At 43.0% G+C, this 24,817-nt stretch overlaps 1 protein-coding gene across 3 annotated transcripts in view; it reads left to right on the top strand.

Annotated features, from left to right (window-relative positions):
• Positions 1-24,817, top strand: part of MAG (myelin associated glycoprotein) — a 404,692-nt gene that overhangs the window by 204,951 nt on the left and 174,924 nt on the right. For all 3 annotated transcript variants that reach the window (XM_078655319.1, XM_078655320.1, XM_078655321.1), the window contains exon 4: positions 6,372-6,740. In XM_078655319.1, the coding sequence (XP_078511445.1) occupies positions 6,372-6,740 (369 nt within the window). The remainder of the gene's footprint in view (positions 1-6,371; positions 6,741-24,817) is intronic.

The raw sequence follows: 24,817 nt of genomic DNA, 5'->3' as shown, positions 1-24,817 counted from the left end.
TATGGGGACTTGGCGTTGGGCAGTTTAGCAAATCAGCTTGCTGTGCTGCCCGACGCCAAAGTGAAAGGGCAGGAAATCACTGTATTTGCTCAATAGGGTGCATTCCTGTGATTTTCCCCTGCACTGGCACTGTTTCAGCAGTCTAGTGCCAACGCAGGCACCCTTGTACTGTGGTGCAAGGGTACCTGTGTTGTAGGCAACACTGTTTTTTGTGCACAGAAACAGTCTTAAGAAACATTTTCATCTTTCTATGTGAGCTGCATAATGCAGGACACATGGAAAGAGCAAAAAAACAAGGTGAAATAAAGTTATCTCCTCATTTTGCCTCACCCTGGGAGACATAAGGTAGCCGCTTCCCCAACTTTACAAACTCTCGTAAATCTGAGGAGGTGTCAAAATCCATAGGTGTAGCATGGGAAAACCCACTGCAAGGCCCATGGAACACTTCTTGAGCGCAGGAGTAAGGCAACGCATCCGTTTGCTCAGCCTTTCCTTACTCCATTTCTATGAGGATATTCAGTTTCAAGCATAGTGGCTTCGGTGGCAGCGTAGATATGATTTTGTCATTTTCGCCGCTGGAGCGTCACAAAAAGGGATTCTCCAGCAGTGCAAGGGGCTCGTAAATAAGTTATACCCCCTAGTTCTGGCGCCCATGACAAAAAATGCGACCCACGTGCCATAATGAAAATGTGAATCACGTGATGCTCCACAAGAAACGGGAAAAACGTGATGCTGCAACAGGAGCTGGAAATCAAATTGTCTCTCAAAAGATTTTCATTTGCTAATCATCAACTTCAACTCTATAGTTTGGTCGCTTCAAAATATATATCTTTGATTCCCAAACTGTACTTTAAATTATTTTCAAATTTCCAAGCAGCATGCAAAAACATACACGAGGCACATTTACTCCTAATTCTGAGGTTTGATAGAACCACAGATTTTAATTGTGTGAAAAAACAAGCAAGGTCACATTGGGTCTGATTCACAAAAAAGTACATGCAGAGATTGGCCCCACCACCTGAACTTTTTCCCAATTTTTTAATTCACAAACACCCCACTAGTACACCTAAAAAGGTGCACCCAGGGCTGGGCAAGTTTCCAGTGTATACTGCTGGAGATGTCATGTGGCACGTCTAACAGGCTGCACCCCCACCCCCGCGGAAATCTATATAGTGGTAGACTTAAGCACAGGGGAAATGAAATTTATCCCTGTGGGTAAGGGACAGATGGGAGCTTGAGAATGTCAGAAATGGGGTGTGGAAATCGCATTCGTGTTGAATTAGGATAGTGACGTTACTAAGTTGATTGGTGCTTTGAAGTAAAACCCCCTGCGCTAGGGGTTGTAAAACTGTAAGTTAGCGCTGTTTCCCTCGGGAGCAGCGTCCCTTCAATGCACTCCGGAAAACAAGTTTCTTTGAATGGATTAATAAAGGAATTTTTCATGAGGTTGATTCATACGTTGTGTTTTTATTCTTTTTCAATGTTTTTCTTGTTTCACATTATTGCTTCATAATGTATATCAAACATATATTTCTTGTCAGCCCAATGCATTTCAGGCATTCGCCCTTCGTCAGGGGACTTATATCTGAAAGCAACCAAGTAAAGCACACATTTACAATGTTGTCCTACAAATGTTGGTCATTATCTACTAAGGTCATGCATTTTATAATCTCTACTAGTTTTATCAAGCAAAGGACGGCCTTCAGACGGGATTGAGTTGAACGTGAGGTTTCTGACAAAGGAAAAAATGAAGGTGAATTAGAAAAGAAAGGGGAGAGAGAAATTGTTAAAATTAAAACTATAAAGAAGACACCGGCATGGTGGTCAGTTCAGTAGTAAAGGGTGAGAATGAAAACGTGGATAACGAAACTGAGTGCACCTCTATTTGTGTGCAGACGGTGTACATAGTGATTGACAGACCCGAGTGATCCATGCCTATATACGAGTGATTTGAACCATGTTGAGCCATTAAATCTGACCTGTAACTGCAGGGTGAAGGTGCGCTCTGCACCGTATAGATATCGTTACTGCAGTCTGTGAAAAAAAATTTGTGTGGAAGTTTAATGAGATGAGTACAATCTTAAAAGACTTGATCACAGAGGTCCGAAGTTGTGGCGCGAAAAACAGCTCAATTGTAAATGTGTGCTTTACTTGGTTGCTTTCAGATATAAATTCCCTGACGAAGGGCGAATGCCTGAAATGCATTGGGCTGACAAGAAATATATGTTTGATATACATTATGAAGCAATAATGTGAAACAAGAAAAACATTGAAAAAGAATAACAACACGTATGAATCAACCTCATGAAAAATTCCTTTATTAATCCATTCAAAGAAACTTGTTTTCCGGAGTGCATTGAAGGGACGCTGCTCCAGAGGGAAACAGCGCTAACTTACAGCATGAGAATGTCCCCACGTATAAGAGTTTGTGGTCATTCCCAAAGTTACATTTTAACCCCACCTTGTAACATCCACTTCCCAACCCTTGTGTATGTTAAGCTACAAATGAGTGACTATGAGAGGTTTTTATTAACTCGTTTTAGATTAAATATATTATTCAAGACACTTAGCTTCCCCAATATGAATAATTGGTCAAAACATTTAAATAAATGCCCATGTGATGATTTGTCAGAACAATCAGACATACACATCCTGTTTTCTGTAAATTGTATTCAAATCCTAGACGAAGATGGAGTGTTCCCTTACTGAAGACCATGGAAATAAATCGCTGTCGCCCTGCTTTTTTAGCTGTACAGAGACGTGATAATATTTTAACTGTTGCATATATCTCCACGTTTAAAAATTTTTTTTTTAAATCCCGGAAATCAATTATATCCTGAAACATGATGAACTGACAGTAGTATACTGGATGAATTTGATATGTATTGTTTTTTAAATCGTGATTTTATCTGAACTTTTATGGTTGTTTTGTTCTAATAACCAAATAAAGTAAGAATTGAATTGAATTGTATACTACTGCACACTCTAAGGAGACACATTCACATTAGTAAAACAATTTACGCTTATCAGGAATCCTTCTGTGATTTTCTGACAGACATACATGGATATAGCTACAGTCGTAAACACATCTTATATCACACATAGTGACAGTTTTAGAGTGCTAATATCAGCACATATTAGCGTCTGCATGCATTATGAGTTTTCATATGCGACAACATAAGACTGCAACACAGCATGTCAAAAAAGTCTCTCATTGTTGCCCCGAAAGCTGCGCTAAAAGCAAAGGTAAAAATGTGTACATTTGTACCATTTCTTTTAAATAAAATGCTGATTTGCGAGCATAGATCAAGGGAATTGTTATTTCTATTAGGTTTAACATCCTATTTTAGCACTATGCTCTAAATTGTGCTACAGAAACTGTAGTCTCTGATGTTCTTTTTCAGTGCTTCAAATGACCTGTTATTTTTTGACCTATGATATTTTTCCATCTTTTATGATATTGAAAGGTCTGCACAGCAGGTGCAATATGCCAATGAACTACAAACCACCACATACTAATTAACTCTGCATACTGAAATACCTTTCTAAATTACACTTTTAAAAAGGTAATGCAGTCACATAATCTGGTTCAGATGACAATAGCTTCCCAAGTTTATTTCAAATAGTAAATGATAGATCGAACAACCTCATATATAAATACTGCCATTTAGGAAGTTACATTACCAGATAATGTACATTTATTACAAATTACTTGGGATATGAGAAGGCTCAGTGGCTTCTAAGTGGCAGGCTGAATTTAGCTCATTGTATTGTATTGTATTGTATTGTAATTGCATTTATATAGCGCTTACTACCCCTAACGAGGTGTCAAAGTGCTTTTTCGACGAGTAGCAGCCTACTCCGGAACCCATAGAGGATTAAGTGTTGAATTAGTATAGTGAAGTATGAAAGTATTTTTAAGTGGTGGATAGGTTAGTCAGTTATTTGGATTCGGAAGGATAGCAGAAGGATAGCAGAGGAAAAAAGGTTTTTTATTTATATAGTGCTTGTTACCCCTGATGGGGTGTTTAAAGCGCTTTTATTTGGCGAGTAGCACGCTACTTCGGAAAGCCATAAAGGATTAGTGGTGAAAATTAGCATAGTGAAATATGAAGTAATTTGAGTGCTGGATATGTTATTCAGTTATTTGGATAGAGAAGGGTAGGCGGCGGGATAGAAGAGGGAAAGAGTTTTGTATTTATTTATTGCTCATGTTACCAACAGTAGCAGATTACATATCCATCTTGATATCTGCAGATGCCAACGCTGGTAAGTGCTCAATCAAGGCAGTTAAGAGAATGTACTGCACATAAATGGGTCTGTGCTCGAAAGGTTGTGCCAGTCATTGAGTTTGCCTACATTTGGCAGTGCTAGAGATAGCGTGGCTCAGTGGTTAGAGGCGGCAGACCCGGAAGCTGAGATCGACCGTGGACCAGGGTTCGATTCCCCGCCTCGGCGGGTCTCGGGCCCAAAATTTCACGGCCTCAACAATTCTCGCTCTGGTGCCTACTCAACTCACAGGGTCACACTCTGCGACTCTGGGCAATAGCTTGCTTAATCTCCACTACGGCCCCTCGCGGCGGGATGCCTGGCTTTCACCTTGTGGACACCCTTCTGGGGTTTCTCACAGGGGAATACCAGGATGGGTTCCCTAAGCAAGTGCCGGGACGCTTACAGGCAGCTGTGCGCTTTACAAGTCCAACACATTTACATATAGGATGGCCGCATCACTCCATGTTGTCATTTATCCAATTACTGCGTTTTATTAACTGCATTCTTTATTTGATGTAAACTGACCCAATTGTACAAACAAACCTGAAAACAATGAAAAAGAAAATGACTTGAAACATGGACATCTACCTACCTGGAGCAATATGTCAACTCTAGTGATCTATTAATCAAAACAGGGGTTACTGTTCCAGATGAGGGGTACAGGTAGTCACCCACTCAATTTAGAGTAAGATAGAGGTGTAGGTAGTCCTAGGCTTTTTGAGGCCCACGTGTGAGAGGAAAGAGCAAGTATTGTCTCCTAATCCCCTCACACACCTCGAGGGATGTCATGCTTCATCATTGGGCGTTTTGCTCCTCGTCGGGCCGGCGCTGCAGTGCCCTAAGAGTCCCCCAAAGGGTCACTTTAGCGGAGATCTTTTGAGACAATACACCGTTTGGTGCATGCGGGTGTGTGGTGTGGGTCCTCTAAGAGGGTGCAGTGCAGAGTGAGTCTAAAACATCCCTCAGAGTGTGTAAGGGGATTAGGAGACAAGACTTTCTCTTTCCTCCCACACGTGGGCCTCAAAAACCCAAGGACTACCAACTCATCTATCTTAATCTATATTTAGTGGGTGACTACCTGTACCCCTCATTTGGAACAGTGCCCCCTGTTTTGATTAATACAGTTTATGTTAGGAGCACGGGCACTGGACCTTAACTGGCTCCTGGTCCCCCCCCCTTTGTATTTAGATGCAACTCTAGTGATCTGGCAAAGATACAGGCTACCAAGCTGTGTGTGGTTGTAACCTACCTCTGGCACAATATCTTTTATGCTTAGCTTTGCTCCAAGAGTCACACTACCTTGAACAATATTGAGAGCTAGCACAATTGGGACTTTAAACTGTGTGGGCAGCACTTCTGATGGCAGTGTATATATCTGGCACTGAAGCGCTTCTTCCTTCCTTTTTTTTATTTTTAAATAACTCAACATTTTTTATGGCCTGCTCTTCCCTAGACTTAGTACTTGTGCTGTGGCTCGCTGTTTTAGAATGAGACAATTTCTGAAATTACTCTCAATGGGCATAAACGTTTGCACTAATAACTCTGAAAGGGAATACACATTTACAAAACATTTACTCTTTGAATACCAATAGTTCAGTGACAGTGATGGGACTTAAAAGCAGCTTTAATACCAGACCGATTCCAGACATGGGGAGCGTACACTTCAAGTTATCCATTCGCCTCAATCTCACTTTTTGAGCTGGGTGAGAGGATGAAAGAGTCAACATTTATTTAATGTGACTTACCAAATTAAATGAATGGACAATTTTGAAATATTTTGGATAAAAGCTATTTTTTTCTACAGTTCTAAGGCAAACTCATGAAATATACTAGTACTTTGTGATCTGACACAATACCGAAGAGCATTACTTCTTCTTAGCATCAAATTAACTATCTATTACAAAAGTGTGTAATGCTCTCATAGGGCTGGTATCAGACTGGCATTTCTTAGGATCGACTATGTCACCATACTCTAACACACAGGGAGGCTGAAGTTAGTGGAGTGAGGGGTTCCAATGTACCATCCCTGCTCAGTAGTTCAGCAGATGCAATTTGTTGGAAATCTATGCTCTCTCTTTAATGTGCTTCTTTCTTTTCAGGGATTTTGTGCGGACAGTGGAGTGCTTGGATGCCGCAAAACATTTATGCTCTTCGAGAGACCTGTGTAACTATTCCATGTAAATTTGATTACCCAGATGACATCAGGCCCTCGGTAGTGCACGGTGTCTGGTATTTCAAGAGCCCATACCCAAAAAACCTCCCGCCTGTCGTATTAAGGACCAAGACCAACACAGCCCATGAAAGCTTCCAAGGACGCACCAAGTTGCTAGGAGAACTTCATCAGAGAAACTGTACCATACAAATTGATCATCTCACCTCCGAAGTCCAGGGCAAATATTACTTTCGCGCAGACCTGGGTGGATATAATCAATACACTTATTCTGAACACAGCAACCTGGATCTATTAGGTAATGTGAATTTCTTCTTTACTTATACTGGTTGTCAGAGGTCTATGTGTGAGCTACTGTTGTGTTAACGACATATAAGTTCATATCCTAGATAACTACCTATTACCATCATTCAAACATCTCACCATGCACAGACCACCCTTTGCATATTAAAGCATGGATAAATGACTGCACTGCTACTGGCAGCTTTACTTCTACCATACATCTGAAAAAGGCCAGGGAGAAGTTGTGGTCTAGTTGTTGGGTGACTACCTTTCGAACTCGGTCACATGGAATAAACTGTGTGAGTCTGGAAAAAAGGCGATACGGCCGATTAACTAAAAAACTAATGGTCAACTAATTTGTTCACCTACGATTTATGCAATTTCTCTTGTGTGCTTCATATAAGTACCAAATGCACTCTTGTTGATTATAACTGTATTAGTGCAGATTGTTAATGAGCTGACAATTGCAGATCCTCCTAGTAATCCATGAAGGAGAGTCCTGATTTTATTAGAGATAAGGAGGCCAATATTGTGCATTTTTCCTTTCTTGCCATTTATTCACAGCCATTCAAAGAAATATAAAATCCATAATACACCATTCAATTACAGGAAGTGACATAGTAATATAAAGGTATATAAGAGCCTCTACACACTGGCTCTGTCTCTTTCCTGATGCATAGCTAGTTAGAAACAATGCATGAGTCCCAGCAACACAAAGAGAAACAAAATTCCAACGTACTACCGATCATGTTAGCATAAGCTCAATTTCTATTACACTGTAATTTAAGAAAAACAGCTTTTACAATGCCCCTCTGGTCTATGTGGACCTGTCTGCCGCATTTGACTGTGTCTCACATTCCAAACTATGGACAGTCCTAAGAGAAATGGACGTGGACCCTTCCCTGTTCGATTTCCTGAGAGAGCTGTATTCTGGGGCCTCGGCGAGAGTCCGCTTCGGAAAGAACGGTGAGCTGACGGCGTCATTCGGGGTGGAGCGAGGAGTCAGGCAGGGCTGTGTCCTGGCCCCCTTTCTCTTCTCGCTCTACACCAACGGCCTGGAGGAGGAGATGCTGAGGGGGGCCCAGGACCTCCCAAAAGTGAAACAGAGACCGATCCCAGCACTCCTTTACGCGGATGACGCTGTCATCCTGGCCCGAACTCCGCGCGAACTCCAGCACTCACTTAATAGATACACCACCTTCATGAACGCCTTGGACTTAAATGTCAACGTAAAAAAAACGTTTGTTATGATCACGGGGGGGGGCGAAGAAAGGTACAAAAACATCTTCCTTGATAGCCAACCACTCGAGATCACTACACAATACCCATACCTCGGGATCATGATAGACGACAAGCTAACATGGAAACCAGCAGTGGACACGAGATGCCATCTTTTTAAGCGTTCAATAGCGGCCTTACAGACTTTCTCACGGAAACTGGGAAGGAGGCGCCCAGTAGAATTGTTGAGAATCTACAACGCCAAGTGCCAGGCTATTGCTCTTTACGGAGCAGGAGTCTGGGGTCACACAGACGTAGGAGCCCTACAGAAAATCGAAAATACTTTTATAAGATTTCTTCTTGCCACACCAAAAGGTTCATCAACTTACGCCTCCCACATGGAATTGGGAATTCCCTATCTCCAGGATCTTCTCAAAATCCAGCCATTGATCTTGTGGAGACGTATCTGGACATCCGACATGAATACACTAACTCAGTCGATAGTGGCTGATACAATGTCACTTGATCACTCCTTTAGACTGAAGTGGCTCCGTTATATTAGAAACTTTTTTTCCGACCTTGGGCTTGAAAAATACTATCTTCAACCTGAGTCGATTGTCACCCTACCAAAAAAGGAGCTCAAGGAACTTGCCCTACGACATCTGGAAACATTAAGACTCTCAACCGACGCTGCAAAACCCTCAGTGATTCATGCTAATATAGTTCAGCAAACCTTTGGTATTCAACCGTATCTTACTCTGCAGTCTAAAATATATGAGAGGATGCTGCTGACCAGGCTAAGACTGAACATTTTTTTCAGACTGGTTGCTTTTCCTATAAATAAGGCCTGGGAATCAACCATGCCCCCGTGTCCCTGCGACGGGAAATCAACTCAATCTAATATCCACGTTATTATGTTTTGTAAATTTTACCATCCTCACAGAAAACGTTGGATTCTCCCGATATGTAGGCGGTGGGGCCTTAGACAGTGTCGACCGGCCTTTTTTCGACTGCAATCTTTAGAGTCTGATGAAGTCAGTTACCTTGTCCTAAACTTTTTAAAATGTATTATGAACCATAGAAGAAATCTTTAGCAACGTGCATAAGAAAAAACAATGATTTTTAAATGCAAACACTTTTTTCTTTTTTAAACGTATGTCTGTTTTTTCATATTGCATAATGTTTGTATGAAATGTCTTTTCTCATCATTTGTATTTGGATGGATTTTTCTGCTGATTATGTCTTTTATGGTTTTTCTTCGTGATTAACCGAATAAAGAGTTATTATTATAATGCCCCCTTTGTGATTTCTAAATAATCACTCTGTATTTGTATTACAGTACAGCATTCATCAACTTTGGATTCTATTCTTTGGATGTCCCAAGTCATACAGGATGTCATAGAGATTACTTTGCATCTCTTTGACTTTTACATCAAGTGTCTTTCTTGTTCTTCCTCTTGTAACCAACAGCTTCTTATACCCACAGTTCATCCCATCGCTTGATAAAAATCCTTTAAAAAAGTTTAGGAAGAGAAACATACATGCAATGCCGGTTAGTATGACCAGAAGAGGGATTGAAAGCAGTTTCAGTATTCCTCCACCTACACTACCAAGCCACCCTCCTATCTTAGCAGAGGCTCTCCCAATTTACCCAGATACAGAGCCTCTCTCTTCCAATTCAGTTAGTTAATGCGTAATATTGGTGATGTAACTATCAAGCTGTTTATTTATTCTCAGGATGTGTGCACAATATCCCCTCGCATGAATGACCTTGCAGACTCCACTTTCCTTTGCAAGTGATAAACCTAATGCGAAGTGGTTCTGCATGATCATTGTTCTCACAGCAAGCAATTCCTAATTAATTAGAGTTAATGCTCCTGTGGTAATAGCTGCAAGCCTATCCTCTAAGGCTAAGGGGCACATGCATCATTGAAGGATTTTGCACTTCCTAAATTGCGAAAATTAAGGAATCGCAATTTAGGAATTGCAAAATCCTATACATCAAGAAATCCTAAAAGTTTTTAGGATTTCTTAATTTTCGGAAATTGTGATTCCTTAATTGCGAATTGCAATTAAGGAATGGCATTTCATTGATTCCTATGGGCCTAGAGGCCCATAGGAATAAATGCCTTTTTGCGAATTTTTCTTTTACGAATGGCATTTTGTTGATGCATTGCAAGGGTGCTGAGGGGGGTCCAAAGGACCCCCCCTGCACCCTTGAAATGTTTGTTTTAGTGCAAGTTTCACACACACATGTCCAAAGGACATAAGTGTGTGTAACATGACACTTTCCAAACTGCATTTTTGTGCTTTTTTTCAGAATTTCGCAAATTAACACGAGGGTCAACCTCGTGTTAATTTGCACTTCCTATTTCAAAATTCGCATTTTTTTAAAAATTCATGCTTTGCATTTAAGGAGTCGCACAAATGCGATTCCTTAAATGCATTCGCATTTTTAGGAATTGCAAAAAAATACGGATTTTCAAAAATTGTTTCATGCATCCCAAAAACTTATTTAGGAAGTGCAAACGGCCGAATTTACCGATTCGCACCGTTTGCACTTCCTAAATAGGTTGATGCATGTGCCCCTTTGAGCTTTATAACCTTAACATCATTTATTGCGACTCCTACTGATGGTGTGAGTGCTTCAAAAATATCACTAAGGATCTGCTTAAAGTCTTGCTTAATTCGTTTAATGTAGTGGTCAAGAAGAAAATCTAGCTCATAAGTGTGAAAGATGCTGGGCAAAGCTAAAGCCATGTAACAACTACCTGGCCAGTTATGTGGTAACTGGAAATAAGTTGGCTGATCACATGCAGAATATAAGTTATAGTTTTTATTAAATTAGCACAGTTAATTAAAACCATTGCAATAGAGTGTCATCATAGTGCAGTTACCACGTTAAAAGGAAAAACTAAGAAAACAATCAAGTTTAAGTTCATATACATATAACTAACAAGGCCGTCTTGTAGTTACCATTATAATCACGTAACAGGTTTCCAGAGCCAAGGATAACATAAAGTAGTACAGGAATACTAGGACAGGGGGCGAAAAAAGTCAGTTATAAGTTTTTTGGGGGGGGGGGACTGGAAGGGCAGGGGCAAGAAAGGGTAAAAAGAGATTTTCCAGGAGTCTCACATATTTTCCAGATCTTGCAAGCACTTGAATGTCTAGGGAAGTAAAGCAAAGGGCCGATGCCTCCCAACATGTTCTGATGCCCCATTTTAAATATAAGGGTTTTAAAAGAAGTCTTCTGGGAGCGTCAAGGGCGGGACAACAGCACAGAAGATGCAACCATGATTCAGACCTGTAGTTGCACAGTCTGCAGGCCCCCTCCTCACTTGTTGGAGCCCATCGGTTGAAGGCAGTGGATTGCAGACCTAAGAGACGCATGAACATTATATTCTTCCGGGCCCCTGCGGTCAGACTTTCCAGGAGGTAAGATTGAGGTACCCCATGGAGGTTCGAGTTATTCAAGGGAAGCAGGATAGTTGTTCTTTTTAGAACCTGGATGTCCATGTGGTAGGAAATTTGTCTGACCTGCTTATTGATAACCCTTTTCCAGACTGTGTATGGAATAGTGTCTGCGGTTAGTAATGAGTTGTCGATGTCTGACGTTCTTATGGCCTTCATAATTTGACGATTCCAGGGATTCCCAGAGCTGACAAGAGTTTCTTTTAACCGGGCTTTCAGGGTGTTGTCTGCGGCTTTTAGTGTCCTTATAAAGTATTTCAGGGTATCAGCCTCACAGAAAATAGATTGTCTTTGAAGGCCCAGCTCCAGTCGAGGTCTTGCCCTGTGGATGAAATTCGGAAGATGGAAGATTTTTTTATAAATTAAAACTTGGGCGTGGTTGAGACTAACAGAGCATGCGCCAGGAAAGGCCTGATGCCCATAGTTTAAAGCAGGGAGAAGAGTGGCTTTAATCACCTTCAGAATGGGTTCGGCAGAAGGACTACTTAAGGACTGGCTGAGTCGGCTCAGGGAGTATGTTATTGCTCCATCTCTCTTTTTCAAGGCAGCTAGGTGGACTGATGGTCTGGAAGACTCGCTAAACCAGACCCCTAGGTAATTCTATTTTGATGTTGTTTTGATCTTTGCGGGCCCAATGTTCCACGTTAAACTTTTCTTGTTCTTGCACCAGCCGAATATCACAACCTTGGTCTTATCCTGGTTGACTTTTAGAGCGTTAGCAGTATTATATTTGTGGAGCGTACTCAAGGCTCTTTGGAGGCCAGATTTTGCCTGGTTCATTATAACAATATCGTCTGCATAGTGCAAAATGTGCAGGTTTGTTTTTATGAGGCCCAGTTTTGGCGGAAGTAGATTGCTTTTCTCCAGGAATCTTCCCAGATTGGTGGTGTAAAGGTTGAACAAGAGGCAGGGAGAATGCAACCTTGCTTTAGGCCGCCTGAGGTTGGAAGTTTTGCAGAGACTGTCATTGGGCCAGTTCTGACTCGTACCCATGTGTTCTTAGGCAAGGAAATAAGGGCTCCTAGCAGACTGTGAGGGATCCCCCACTTGTCAAATTTCCTCCATAAGGTGTTGCGAGACACTTTATCAAAGGCGGCGCTGTAGTGTATAAAGCAGCAATATTGGGGGGGGGGCATGATTTTTTTTTGCACTGCTTGGTGACTCAGGATGGCTAGAGTGGTGATGTTGTCTATTGTGGAGGCCGAGGATCGAAACCCAGTTTGAAAGTATGGTAGAATGTTGTTTTCCGCTACCCATTTTTCTAGCGACCCGAGAAGACACCGGGCATATACCTTGGCCTCAGGATCTTATAGGGCAATGAGTCGGTAATTAGCTGAGAGAGAGAGAACTCCTTTCTTAAAAATTGGGCATAAGATCAAGCCTTTCCATGAGTCTGGTAGCCGATAGGTAGTAAACACGTTGTTGTATAAGGGGACTAATAGCTCAGCCCAATCTTCCAGCGCACATTTGAATATCGCAGATGGAAGGCCGTTGGGCCCCAGAGCGCCATCGTTTTTCATGGCTTTCAAATACTTGGAGACCTCGGCCGGAGTAGTCAGCTCATGGGTTTCTATCTGCGTAGTAACGGCACAATCTCTAATTTTGCCCTCCACAGGGTCCAGGGTACCACAGCAGTATTGTTGAATCACATGCTGGAACCAGTTTTCTTCATGGACCGCGTTCCCCCTGCTCTTATTGGAGGAACGAAGTTTGTTTATATGGTTCCAAAAATGGGTCAGGTTTTTTCCCTTTAACAGGGCAAATATTTTTAGCCAGTCATTCTGTTCTTTTTGTTTCTTGGCTTCCCATGTTGATTTTTTGTAGGCTTTGCCCAGTAAGGCCATATTATTAGTAGAGTGCTCTGTGCCTTTCGATTTGTGCAGGCGCACAGCCCTCCTTAGGGCTCTACTTTGGATGGCTAACACCGGGTCAAAAGTCTGCTTCAGGCGAGGCCTGGGGGGTCTGTGGTGAGCTTCAAGGCCTGTTAAGAGGTCTCGTAATTTGCCAATGGCGTTGTCCCACCAGTGATGGAAGTCTATGGGAGCATTGTGTGTGAAATTTGGAGTTGTTCCCATGAGCCAAGTTCCCACCTTATCAGTACCCAAAGCGTCCCATTTAATTCGTCTAACTAGAGTGTGGGATTCGACCTGCATTGAATACCCCACTTCAGTTATTTCGGCAGCGGCGGACACTTGCAGGTCCATTGTTACAGTCAAAGGGTTATGGTCGCTCTCGGTACGAGTGGGGATTTCCATCATCATTAATTTGTTTGCCAGAGATGGTGATAAAAAAATGTAGTCAATGGTCAAAAGATTCTTCAATGTTGGGGACAGATGGGCACCAGGATCCTGTTCCAGTACAATTTGCTTCGCAGAAAACAAAATTGTAATTGGTTAAAAAAGTGGTCATGACTTCTTGCTCTTAAGTTTTGGTGACTGAATGGGCGTTGGAAACCAGGTCTCTGATGTTGAAATCACCTAATAACAGTACTTCTGTAGAAGCGAATTCCAATAAAAGTTCCTTCAGATGTTTGACCACAAGTACTGTTGCCATTGATTTTGATGTTTTAGCTATGTTGTGGTAACAGTTAATTGAAAGCAAGGGAAAGGCCCTGCTTGAAGTTGAAAGACCGGTAATTAGTACAGTTTGCCCTGCAGAATATATGCCTTGATAATCACCTCTAATTCAGCAAACATACTGCCTTTGACCAAGTAAATATGCTCACATTTACTCCAACCCAACAACTCAACAGTTTTGTTTCCTTCTTGTGCCTTTTCCTGGATAAGATCCCTTCTTGGCAACGTCAATGCTCAACCTTTGGGGTGGTTTCTTAAAATCTCCTTGCTCTTTCCAATAACATGTTCTAAACTAACTTTATTTTTCAGCTTTTCCTTCTCTATTTTTATCTCCTCATTCAACTCTTCTACAAAAGTGTTCTTATCTTTACTAAGTCTACAGGTCACATTATAAATGCTTTTATTAGTAGCAATCATGTTAGTTAAGGGATTAAAGAATTTCATCATACACCCTTGTTGATCCCTTGATTTATCAGATTTCAAATAATGAGAAACATGTTTAGTACCTCACAAATATATATTTGCATCAGTCACAATTTGTACATTTTTAAAGGCTTGTCATAATCAGAATAAAACAGCTCTATAGAATTCTGCTTATAATAAAAGCTGCAGGGGCTGAAATGTAGGAGGAGACGTAACAATTCTCTACCGGCATAACTGTCACATACTCAGCTAGCATCTAAAAATGAACATTGTAACTATAAACACTCCCATGCTGAGTGAAATGTTGTTTTCATCCACTGGTTTACTGACAACAAGTTTAACTGTCATGTTTACCTGAGTATGCAAAATGTCCCCTCCCATCAGATAAAGGTCTAACATCCACCCAACCATATAAACATAAATGGCTACTTCCAGAACTATAAATAAGAATTTGCAGCATGGCTGTGCCATATCAGCCTAAATCAAACCAAGGAAATAGAACATGATCTTAGAATGACCTCTAATTCTACCCAATCACCAATACCCTATCTCAAAAGCTACAGTGATTTTTATACTGTGTCTGCTGGAGGCCTAAAGCTCTAAAGATATCTGACCATTACTGTCTAATCCTCCTATTCAACGTTTGTCAGTGGTTTGTGTAACTGAGTTTCCTGTGTGATTTATCCCAACCTCTGGGAGGTTTGCCAATGTCGGTCAGACAGTCATCAGATTCGATATCGATCTTTGCAAGGTATGTCCAATCCGGACCCGAGTATTTTTGATTTACCTTTCTCTGTCTCTTAGGTCTTTTGGAAGTAGGACAATCTATGTTTTCATCCAAAGCATCAGATTATTCAGCAGATTTCAGTTCTTCTAACTCGCTAACTTCACTTATCGTCTCTGGTCTTTTCCCAATCGTCAACAGTTGTTGCAGGGATTCTGCTCTGTAACTGAACTTTGCCTGGGACCATAGAACATCATTATGTAGGGACTGTGTCACCATACCACCTATGGGCCCAAATCAAACCAGCTAATAGTGCCTCACTTGTCCTCCTAACCTTTCCATAGAGACAAGTGATTTGGCACCCCAGAACACAAAACTAGACCCTCTCAGGGATCACAGTAGCAGGTCATCATTTGTGTCCACAATAAATGAAAAAGAGACACAAGGGAAGCTTACAATATTTATGGAAATTATTGTGCACTAATATGCAGTAACTGTGCTACAATTAGAAAACATAAGCAGGTCAACAATGTGATTAGCATAATTAAAAGACCATACACTATAAAGAGCCCTGTCATTTTAGCTGACTGATCTGCCTAAATGCACCCTCACTACTAAAGCAAAGGGTTATATTATAGATCTGTGGGCGAACCCAATACCTGGGCATACATAGATAGCTGATCTTCATATGAGCTGGTGCAGCTCTCTCCTCCCAGGACCTTTGCTCTGTATGAAAGTCTCCGCTCTGTGTGTTTATTAAAATGACAAGTTCCGGGTTATATGATAAAGCCTGTGTGTTTGAAAACAGCAGCCGGATTTTTTATTATGTCTTGGTACTAGTGTCCGAGCACAGAGAATAACAATGAGCAGTGTTGTTTGACCTTGCATGGATCAGCAGCCCTCCCAGTGCCTTGAGACCCTCACAGGTGAGTAGCCGTGCTTTACAAACCTTGATTGATTGAGATATTCAGACTGAATCCCAGGAGAAGAACAGGATACGAAAACATGTGTAGCCTTGTGTAAAAATATAATGTGACACATATCAAGCGTAATATTTTGTAATGTGTGCAAAGCAAAAGCGGCCAATAATTTGCACAGTTTGGCTAACATAGGTAAAACAACAATGGGCTACATAGGGAACACACAACACAGTCTTTTCTGATATGTAGTGGTCTTTGGAAAGCTTTCCTCGGAGGTGCTCGTGATTTAGGCTTCTGATGAGGCTGAATCTCTCTCAGAGGTGACACTTCATTGAGCCGTGCCACTTTCTGTTTCCTGCGACCATAGGCAGGTTTGATTTGGCTTTCCATGAGTTTTCACTGTTTCTGTGATTGCGTGTTCTTAACCCAGTGGCCGGAATTTCAGTTGTCACTAGTATGACAACACCATCGCTTGACCCTCATTCCTGTTTATTTATTTATTGCCATTTATAAAGCGCGACAAATACCCGCAGGCGTCTTGGCGCTAGTTAATTTGCATACTTCAGATCGATGTTAGAGTGCTCCAACAGGTTACCTACATTTGTTAAAAATTATTGGGTGAACAACCACGTCTTAAGTCTCTTACGAAACTGGAGGAGTGTAGAGCAAGTTCTGATGTCCTGGGGCAGAGTGTTCCAAAGTTTTGGGGCAGCGACCATAAAGCGACGATCACCCCATGACACTGTTTTAGCGCGAGGAACCACTAGGTGGTTGCGATTGGAGGACCGAAGCTGACGGGAAGGTTGATATGGCAGCAGTTGCTGTAAATGTAAATGTAAATGTAAATGTATAGGCATTTATATAGCGCACTACTTACCCGTAGGGTCCCAAGGCGCTTCGACCGCTGCGAAACCCTTCCTGGCTTCCCTGAGAGATGGTCCCTTAATGGGTATCTCCAGGGTGAGACCAGGCATCCCCGGCGGTCTGGTGGGGCCGTTAGTGAAGATGAAGCAAGCTAATGCCCAGAGTTGCCGAGTGTGAACGCTGATCAGAGTGGGCACCGAGGCGAGAGAATTATCGAGTCCGCTGACCCTGGTCCAGAAACCTGCCGCGCCGGGAATCGAACCCTGGTCCCGGGCCGTCCTCTGCTCTCGGGTCTGCCGCCTCTAACCAGTGAGCCACACTACTTCACTCTGCTCTGTTAAGAAATGCGGACCTTGCCTGTTTAGCGCTTTGTAGACTATACATAATGACTTAAATTTGATCCTATTCTGGATCGTCAGCCAATGAAGTCGTGTGATAGCGTCCGAGATGGCCGCAAACTTTGGGATTCCAAAAAGCAGGCGTGCCGCCGCATTTTGTATCGGCTGCAATTTTCTCATGGCTCTGATTTGCGTGTTTAAAAATAGGCCGTTGCAGTAATCCAGTGATGTTAAAACCAGGGAACTAACCAAGGTTTTAATGGCGGCCGCTGGAAGATACGGACTGATTTTTCAGATCATGCGTAATTTATGGTGGGCTGTAGAGGCCACTTTGTTGGCATGATCCATGAAATTTAGGCCATCGTCGAAGGTGACTCCCAAATTTCTAACTTTGGTTACTGGCTTAGGGAGAGCTCCAAATGTGGAAGGCCACCAAAGAACTGACCAGTCCGGTGAGAGAGGTCCAAAAATCACTACCTCAGTTTTTTCTGAGTTGAGTTTCAGGCAATTTGTTGCCATCCACTCTCCTATCTCCGTCATTCCATTTTGGAAGCGTTGGGCGACTTCCCCTCCGTCACCCTTAATGGCCAAAACCAATTGCGTGTCGTCCGCATATGAGGTTAGGCTCATCCCGTGTGCTTTGATGACATTGGCAAGGTCCGACACATAGATATTAAATAGTGTCGGACTCAGGGATGAGCCTTGAGGCACCCCACATGGCAGCGTCAGCTTGGCAGATTGGTAAGGTCCAAGGGTGACGGCCTGGGTTCTGTCAGAGAGAAACGAGGCGAGGAGGTCTCTAGCCGTATGGCAAATGCCCATCTTTTCGACACGATCGACCAAGATCTTGTGGTCGACCGTGTCGAAAGCGGCTGAGAGATCCAGCAGTACCAAAACTGCTGTCCCACCATGGTCTCTAATTAGTCGCACATCATCGGAGGCTTTAATTAAGGCGGTTTCGGTACCATGATATTTCCGAAATCCGAACTGGGTATCGTCCAGCAGTCGATGTGTCTCGATGTGCTCCGATAGTTGCATATTCATGGCCTTTTCCACCACTTTAGCTATAAAAGGCAGGCTGGCAATTGGCCGGTAGTTTTTTAGCTCAGTCTTCTCCAGCCCAGGTTTCTTTAAAAGAGGTTTGAGCAGTGTGGTTTTTAAGGACTGAGGATATATGCCAGAGCACAAGATTGAATTGCATACTTGCGTCAGGACCGGTATGATCGAATCCATCACAGGAGGGAGAACCGAGAATGGATAAGGATCCAATGTGGATCCAGTTTTAATTGTGGAGACGATATTTAGTATATGATCGTCAGTTAGTGGTTTAAAACTGGTAAAAATTGTAGCTGGAAGTATGTTGGAGACAGAGGGAATTGTTGTGATGGATTTGGTGGAAGTAGATTTGAAAGTGAAGGCTTGGTAGATGTCGTCCACTTTAGAAAAGAAAAAGTTAGCCAAAGCATCACACATAACTTGGGATGGAGGTGGAGTCAGGTCGGGGATGTTGCCTGAAAGGGATTTGGTGATTTCATATAGCTTTTTGCTGGAGTTCTTTGCCTGCTCGATTTGATCCGAATAAAAGGATTTTTTTGCCTTTATAATCATGGTTTTATAAACGGCCAATGATTCTTTATAGTGGGTCCTGCTTACTTGGTCATAAGTCTTTCTCCATTGCCTTTCACAGTACCTGTTTTGTTGTTTTTGTTTTTTTTAATTCATCCGTATACCACGGTGCGGTTGGAGTAGACCTATTCTTGGATATTGACTTAATAGGGACCAGGAGATTAATGGCATGGCCCAACCAGTCCTGGAATAGTTGTGTAGCCATAGTCGAGACGGAAGAAATCAACGGGCGTGTGCTGTCAAGCTGTTTTCTTAGGTCTGGCTGTTTGATATTATGCCATGCTTTAAAGGAACCCAGGCCAGAGAGAATGGTTGCCTTGTTCGAGGGATTATTTATTGTCAAAGTGCAAAATACCACATAGTGGTCTGTCCATGGCATCGGTAAGATATCCGATACCTGTAGGCCCTGGACATTAGAAAAAATGCCATCTAAGATATGTCCCGCCCGATGAGTGGCCGAGGTAACCAGTTGTTTAAGCCCCATGGTTTCCATATCTGAGATAAGAGCCAAGGTGTCTTTGTGGTTATTGTCATCTAGGTGAAAATTCATATCGCCCAACACCGTAATGGAGTCCTCGAGCGCAAGTGATTCCAATATTGTGCTTAAGCTAGCTAGAAAGCCTGTCTTGGCTCCTGGGGGTCGGTATAAGAGTAACCCCTTAAAATTGTAAAGGGGACTGAGTTTAATTGCAAATAGCAGGGCCTCACATGAGGTATCCGGGATATGTGAGGTTATAACCCCGAACCTTTCCCTGGCTATGATAGCAATCCCGCCACCCTTTTTTCTGGATCTGTCCTGTCTATAGGCTTTATAACCGCTAGGTGTGGCGATCACCAAGTCCGGTTCTGACGAGTCGTCAGTCCACGTCTCCGTGATAAAAAGGATGTCCAGATTAAAATCAATTATAAGGTCTGCTATTTCCTGATTATGTTTACATAGGCATCGTGCATTGATGAGGGCCATAGTCATCGGGATATCTGTGCCCTTGGTATGCAGCTTGGTGTGGGTTCTATCAAAGTTAGTTAATGTCGTAAGATGATAGTGTGAACAACACCGTAGAGCTTCCTTTGCAGTACTGGTTAAGTCTAATAATGTACAAGCCGGATCTATGGGCGATCTGAGGTTGATCAAGGAAGAGTGGGTGTAGACCAGATGGCGATTATTAGAGATTGGTCCAGGGGTCATGGCCCTCGGCCCGGTACCGGCGCGGACGGGCGCAGACGGGCTTGCCTTTGGCGCGCCGCCGGCGCGCCCGCTGCGCGGACGGGATGGTCTAATGATTTTATTCATGATTGGGCGGAGGAGGGTGGGAGGGCTCGACCAGCTACACCGCTAACCTTCCCTCTGCAAGATGGCGGCTGAGGAGGTTCGGGTGAAGTCCCAGCGCCTGGTTACAGCCGCGCTGTGAATGGCCAGCTAAGTGGGCAGCCTCAGGGCGAAGCAGATCTCGTGCCGAGGTAGGGGCAAACAATTTAAAAATGTGCTGGTTAAAATATAAACAAGTTTTAAAAACACGTAATTATTATTCAATCACGCGCTGACAATGCGAGGTTCAAATAGGCAAAGAGTAAAGCAAGATTCCCCCCGGCTTCCGCCTCAGGGGAGAGAAGTGCAAATTTATGTGCTACTGTGGAAGATTGTGGGCCCTCCTACTGGTCTTCTTCAGAAGCCTCCGAAATTTAGGAACCTAGGGTAACACATGAAATTTGTGGACTTTGGCACCACATCTTCCTCTTCTTGTCTTACCCTATTGTAATGGGAGGCGTATATCCAGTTCGGCGTACCAGTACAATTGACATCAGTGTTAGTGACCAGTATCCCTTGATACGGGCCTCTCCAACGCTCCTCCAGACAGATTTGTGAATGTGTTTTTTTTAAGTGAACCCAATTGCTTGGGTTCAGGTCATGTCTGGAAATTCTTAGACAGCTGGAGTAGCAGCATCCACCTGATGGGAGATAGAATGATCCACATCAGCCAATCCCTTGCAGTACTTTTATTTATGTATTTTATTAATTTATTTAAAGAGTTTTATATAGCGCTGGCTAGACCTGAAGGTATCAGAGCGCTTTACATGAGAATCAACAATGTAACAGAAAAAAGATCAACAATTACACAATACATGAAAAAAAATAGGCAATACAATTAGGAGAGGAGAGAAAGGAGAGAGAAAAGTAGTGGAGGGGGCAGGGGAGGTGCGAAAGGGAGGATAAGGGAAGAGACAACAAGGAGAGACGAAAGGAAGTCTGTCTAAAGACCGACTGGGTAGGTGACGACCAAGGAGGGAATCCACGGCCCATCTTCCCTATAGCTAAACCAGGTAGCTCCATCAGGCATAAGCCAAAATAGTTCAGTCTCAATACTTTGAGAGAGGAGAGAAGGAGAGACATAAATAGAGGGAGGATGCGGGAAGAGACGACAGGCGAGACGAAAGGAAGTCTGTCTAAAGACCGACTTGGTAGGTGACTTCCAAGGAGGGAATCCCCGGCCTGTCTCCCCTATAGCTAAATCAGGTAGCTCATCGGGCATCAGACAAAATAGCTAGGTCTCAATTGACGAGGGAAAATTCACAGATAAAGAGGGTGGGGACTAAGGGCCAGGACAGGTGAGGTCAAAGGTCAGTAGCAGGAAAGTGGAGAAGCGTAGAGCGTAGAGAAACATTTTATATAGCGCTGGCAGAGCAGGAGGTATCAGAGCGCTATACATAACGAGGTCTAGTTGCTTCAAGAACGTAGTTACATAATTACAACAGTTTCAGGAACAAAAATGAAGGAGAAATAGGAGTTATTTAAAGAAATTAGGGGAAGTGAGGAGTGAGGGAGGAAAGAGGAGAGGGAGGGGTTGGGAAACGCAAGGGCAACTAGAGAAGAAACAGAGTCAAAAGAATGGTATAAGCAGGCTCAACAGGGAGCAGTCAACGGAGCTGGAAAAAACCCGGAGGAGTTGGTGTGCTAGGAAGGGTAATGGAAAGAGACAAAAATTAACGGAGAGAGTAAAGGAAAGAAGTAGTGCAGTACAATACGAACCATAGTATTAGAACATTAAGACATGCAAATAATCGCGGGGGACATAACATGAGATAATGGGAGGAACAGAGGTATCAATAACAATTTTAAAACAATGTGAGTATCCATGTGGAGGAGAGAAGGACACCAATAATATTTCGTGAGGGGGTCAGTGCGACTGGCAGTAGGGACCAAGTTGCAAGATGGCAGCGCTCAACCGGAGTGACCATTGAAGGTGAACCCAAAATGGTGAGGGGCAATGTCGCTCAAAAGTCCAGAGGAATAGCTTCTTCATACATCCAGATAAAATCTCCATGTTGATCCACGCATTAGAGGGAGGCAAACCAAGAGGGATGGCAGTGGGAAACGCATCAGTGGCGAACTCCGGAGGCAGTAGAGAGGACTTCGGGTGGGGGGGGGTAATGCAGCGCCGCTGAGGAAGTCAGGCGGCAGCGATGAGTCTGGAGCAGATCCCAAGGCGAGGAACAGAAGGTATTTGCATTGCTCTTCTCATCAACACCTTGTGAGGATATAATCCTGTTCGCTTTCAATGGGTACTACGAATACTCATAAACACCAAAGGAAATTCATCGGGCCATTTAAGATATGTAGAGGCACAGGCTTTGGCCAATTTAGCCTTAATCATCCCATTCAGTCTCTGTATGATGCCTGAAACCACAGGTTTATAACTGCAATGGAATCTCTGCTCTATCTCTAGTGCTGTGAATAGCAACTTCATGATCTCGTTCTTAAGTTGGGTTCCTTGATCAGATTCAAGGTGAACTGGCATCCCGAATCACGGTATCACCTCCCACAGCAACAGTTCCACAACTGTTAGACTGTCCCATCTCCTGGTGGGATATGCCTTAACCCAATGGGAAACTAAACATACAATGACGAGGATATACCTCAAGTAGTTGTATCGGGCATCTCCACAAAATCAACCAGGAGTCGGTTGAAGGAACCACCATCAGACTTCCAATGTGGCTCATGGTCAGTACAACCTTTTTGCCTACATTTAGTTTCCGACAAGTACCACATTGCTGACACAAACTCTCTGCCACCATGGATTGAAAATGGAGATTGTGCCAATACAATTTGACAGTAGATAACATTGTGTCTCATACCATAACAGGTAACATCGGATTGGGAGGACTGACTTCCCATCATTGGACACCCAAATGTCACTGACATCCCTCACACATCCCATCTTTTCCCATTTAGCCCTCCCCACTTCTGGAGCTTTATGTTGGAATTCTCTCAGTTTAGAGAAAGTAGGTACAGTGTTTAACAGGATGTGTGGCACAATTTATCCCTCTGCGTTGCACGGCTGATCCATGTCAATGGTGCTAGACTCAAATGCACAGTACAGAGTAGTTTTATCAATTTACCCCCAGGTGCCGCTGTTGTATGCAGCACATTTTACCACTGCGATATCTTATGGCAATTGCAAAGCTTCCAATAAATTGGAAAAATACAGTCCATTTTGAATGGCGGACCGAGCAGAGGTCATGAAACCTCTCTGTAACCGCAACTGCCCATAGTCATGCTCAACTCCGACCCCATACTAGCTATCGGTATGAATGGTAACTGGAGAGCCTTCCAATGTACGACAGGCTCTGGTTAGGGAAATTAGTTTGGCTACTTCTGTGAACGTTGCATGGAAGGGGTAGGATGCTTCCACGATGCCACTTAATGTGCATACAGCATAAGCGGCTCTTAGGATGCTGCATCAGTCTCTCAGACAAGATCCATCAAGAAAAAGGGCATGATCAGATTCAGGAAAGGGTACATCCAATATGTCAGGTCTTGATATTGTCCATAATTCGGTAATACTATCACATTCATGGTTGAAATCGATCTCATCATCTACCTCCGGGGTCGGCAATATAGAAGCAGGGTTTAGTGTGTTACACCTTCGGATAGAGATGTTCTCAGCAGCTAGAATGATTCTCTGACAGCAGGTTAAGCGCATGTCAAATGTTACGTGTGTTTGCGAGTCATATGTATTTCAGTTGAATGGGGGACCATTACAATCAGTGAATAGCCCATCACTATGCCTTTTTTTTGCTGAACAGTAAGGCTCACTGCTGCAGCTGCTTTCAGACAACCAGGCAATGCTGCTGCTACAGGATCAAGAGTCACTGAGAACTATCCAATAGGGCACATGGTCTCCCCATGGGTCTGTGTCAACACAGAGAGAACACACCCATCTCTTTAGTATAGTCTGGCATTTCAAGAGTGAGTGCGATTTAAAGTAACAATTTGAAATTCTGGAAGACTTCCTTGCTATTGTCATCCTCTGGTACCAGGTAATTGACATTAGTGTGCATCAGCAAAGGCTTTGACACGAAGGAAAGTCCAAGATCCATTGTCGGCAATAGCCAACCATGCTCAAGAATATTCATATGTCTCTCTTTGTGGTTGGAAATTTCATCTTAAGAATGATTTTGATACGTTCATGGGACACTCATTTGACTACATTTTGTATCTGGTGTCCCAAATACATGACTTCCTTTTGACAGTACTGTAATTTTTCGGGGGACACTTTATGCCAATTTTGAGCCAAGTGGTTGAGCAGAACAATTGTGTCTTGTCTGTAAGCTTCCTTCGTTATCAATGCAATTGAAAGGTCATTAATGTACTGTATTAGGGTCATACTACAGGGTAACTGTAGAGATAATAGGTTCTTTTTCAGTATCTGGTTGAAATAGGATGGACATTCAGTGTACACTTGAGGAGCACAACACCACAAAAGAGTCTTCTCTTTGAACTGACACGTGACAAGAAACTGGCTCTCTTCATGAAGGGGAACCAAGAAAAAAGCTTGACAGAGATCAATGCCCATGACCTATTCAGCTTCTGGGGGAATTTGGAGTAGGATCATGACAGGGGTTTGGTAACCACAGAATAACATGGAACAACA

The sequence above is a fragment of the Lissotriton helveticus genome, chromosome 7, assembly GCF_964261635.1.
Source record: "Lissotriton helveticus chromosome 7, aLisHel1.1, whole genome shotgun sequence".
Lineage (NCBI taxonomy): Eukaryota > Metazoa > Chordata > Amphibia > Caudata > Salamandridae > Lissotriton > Lissotriton helveticus.
This window is presented reverse-complemented; position numbering and strand designations above follow the sequence as displayed.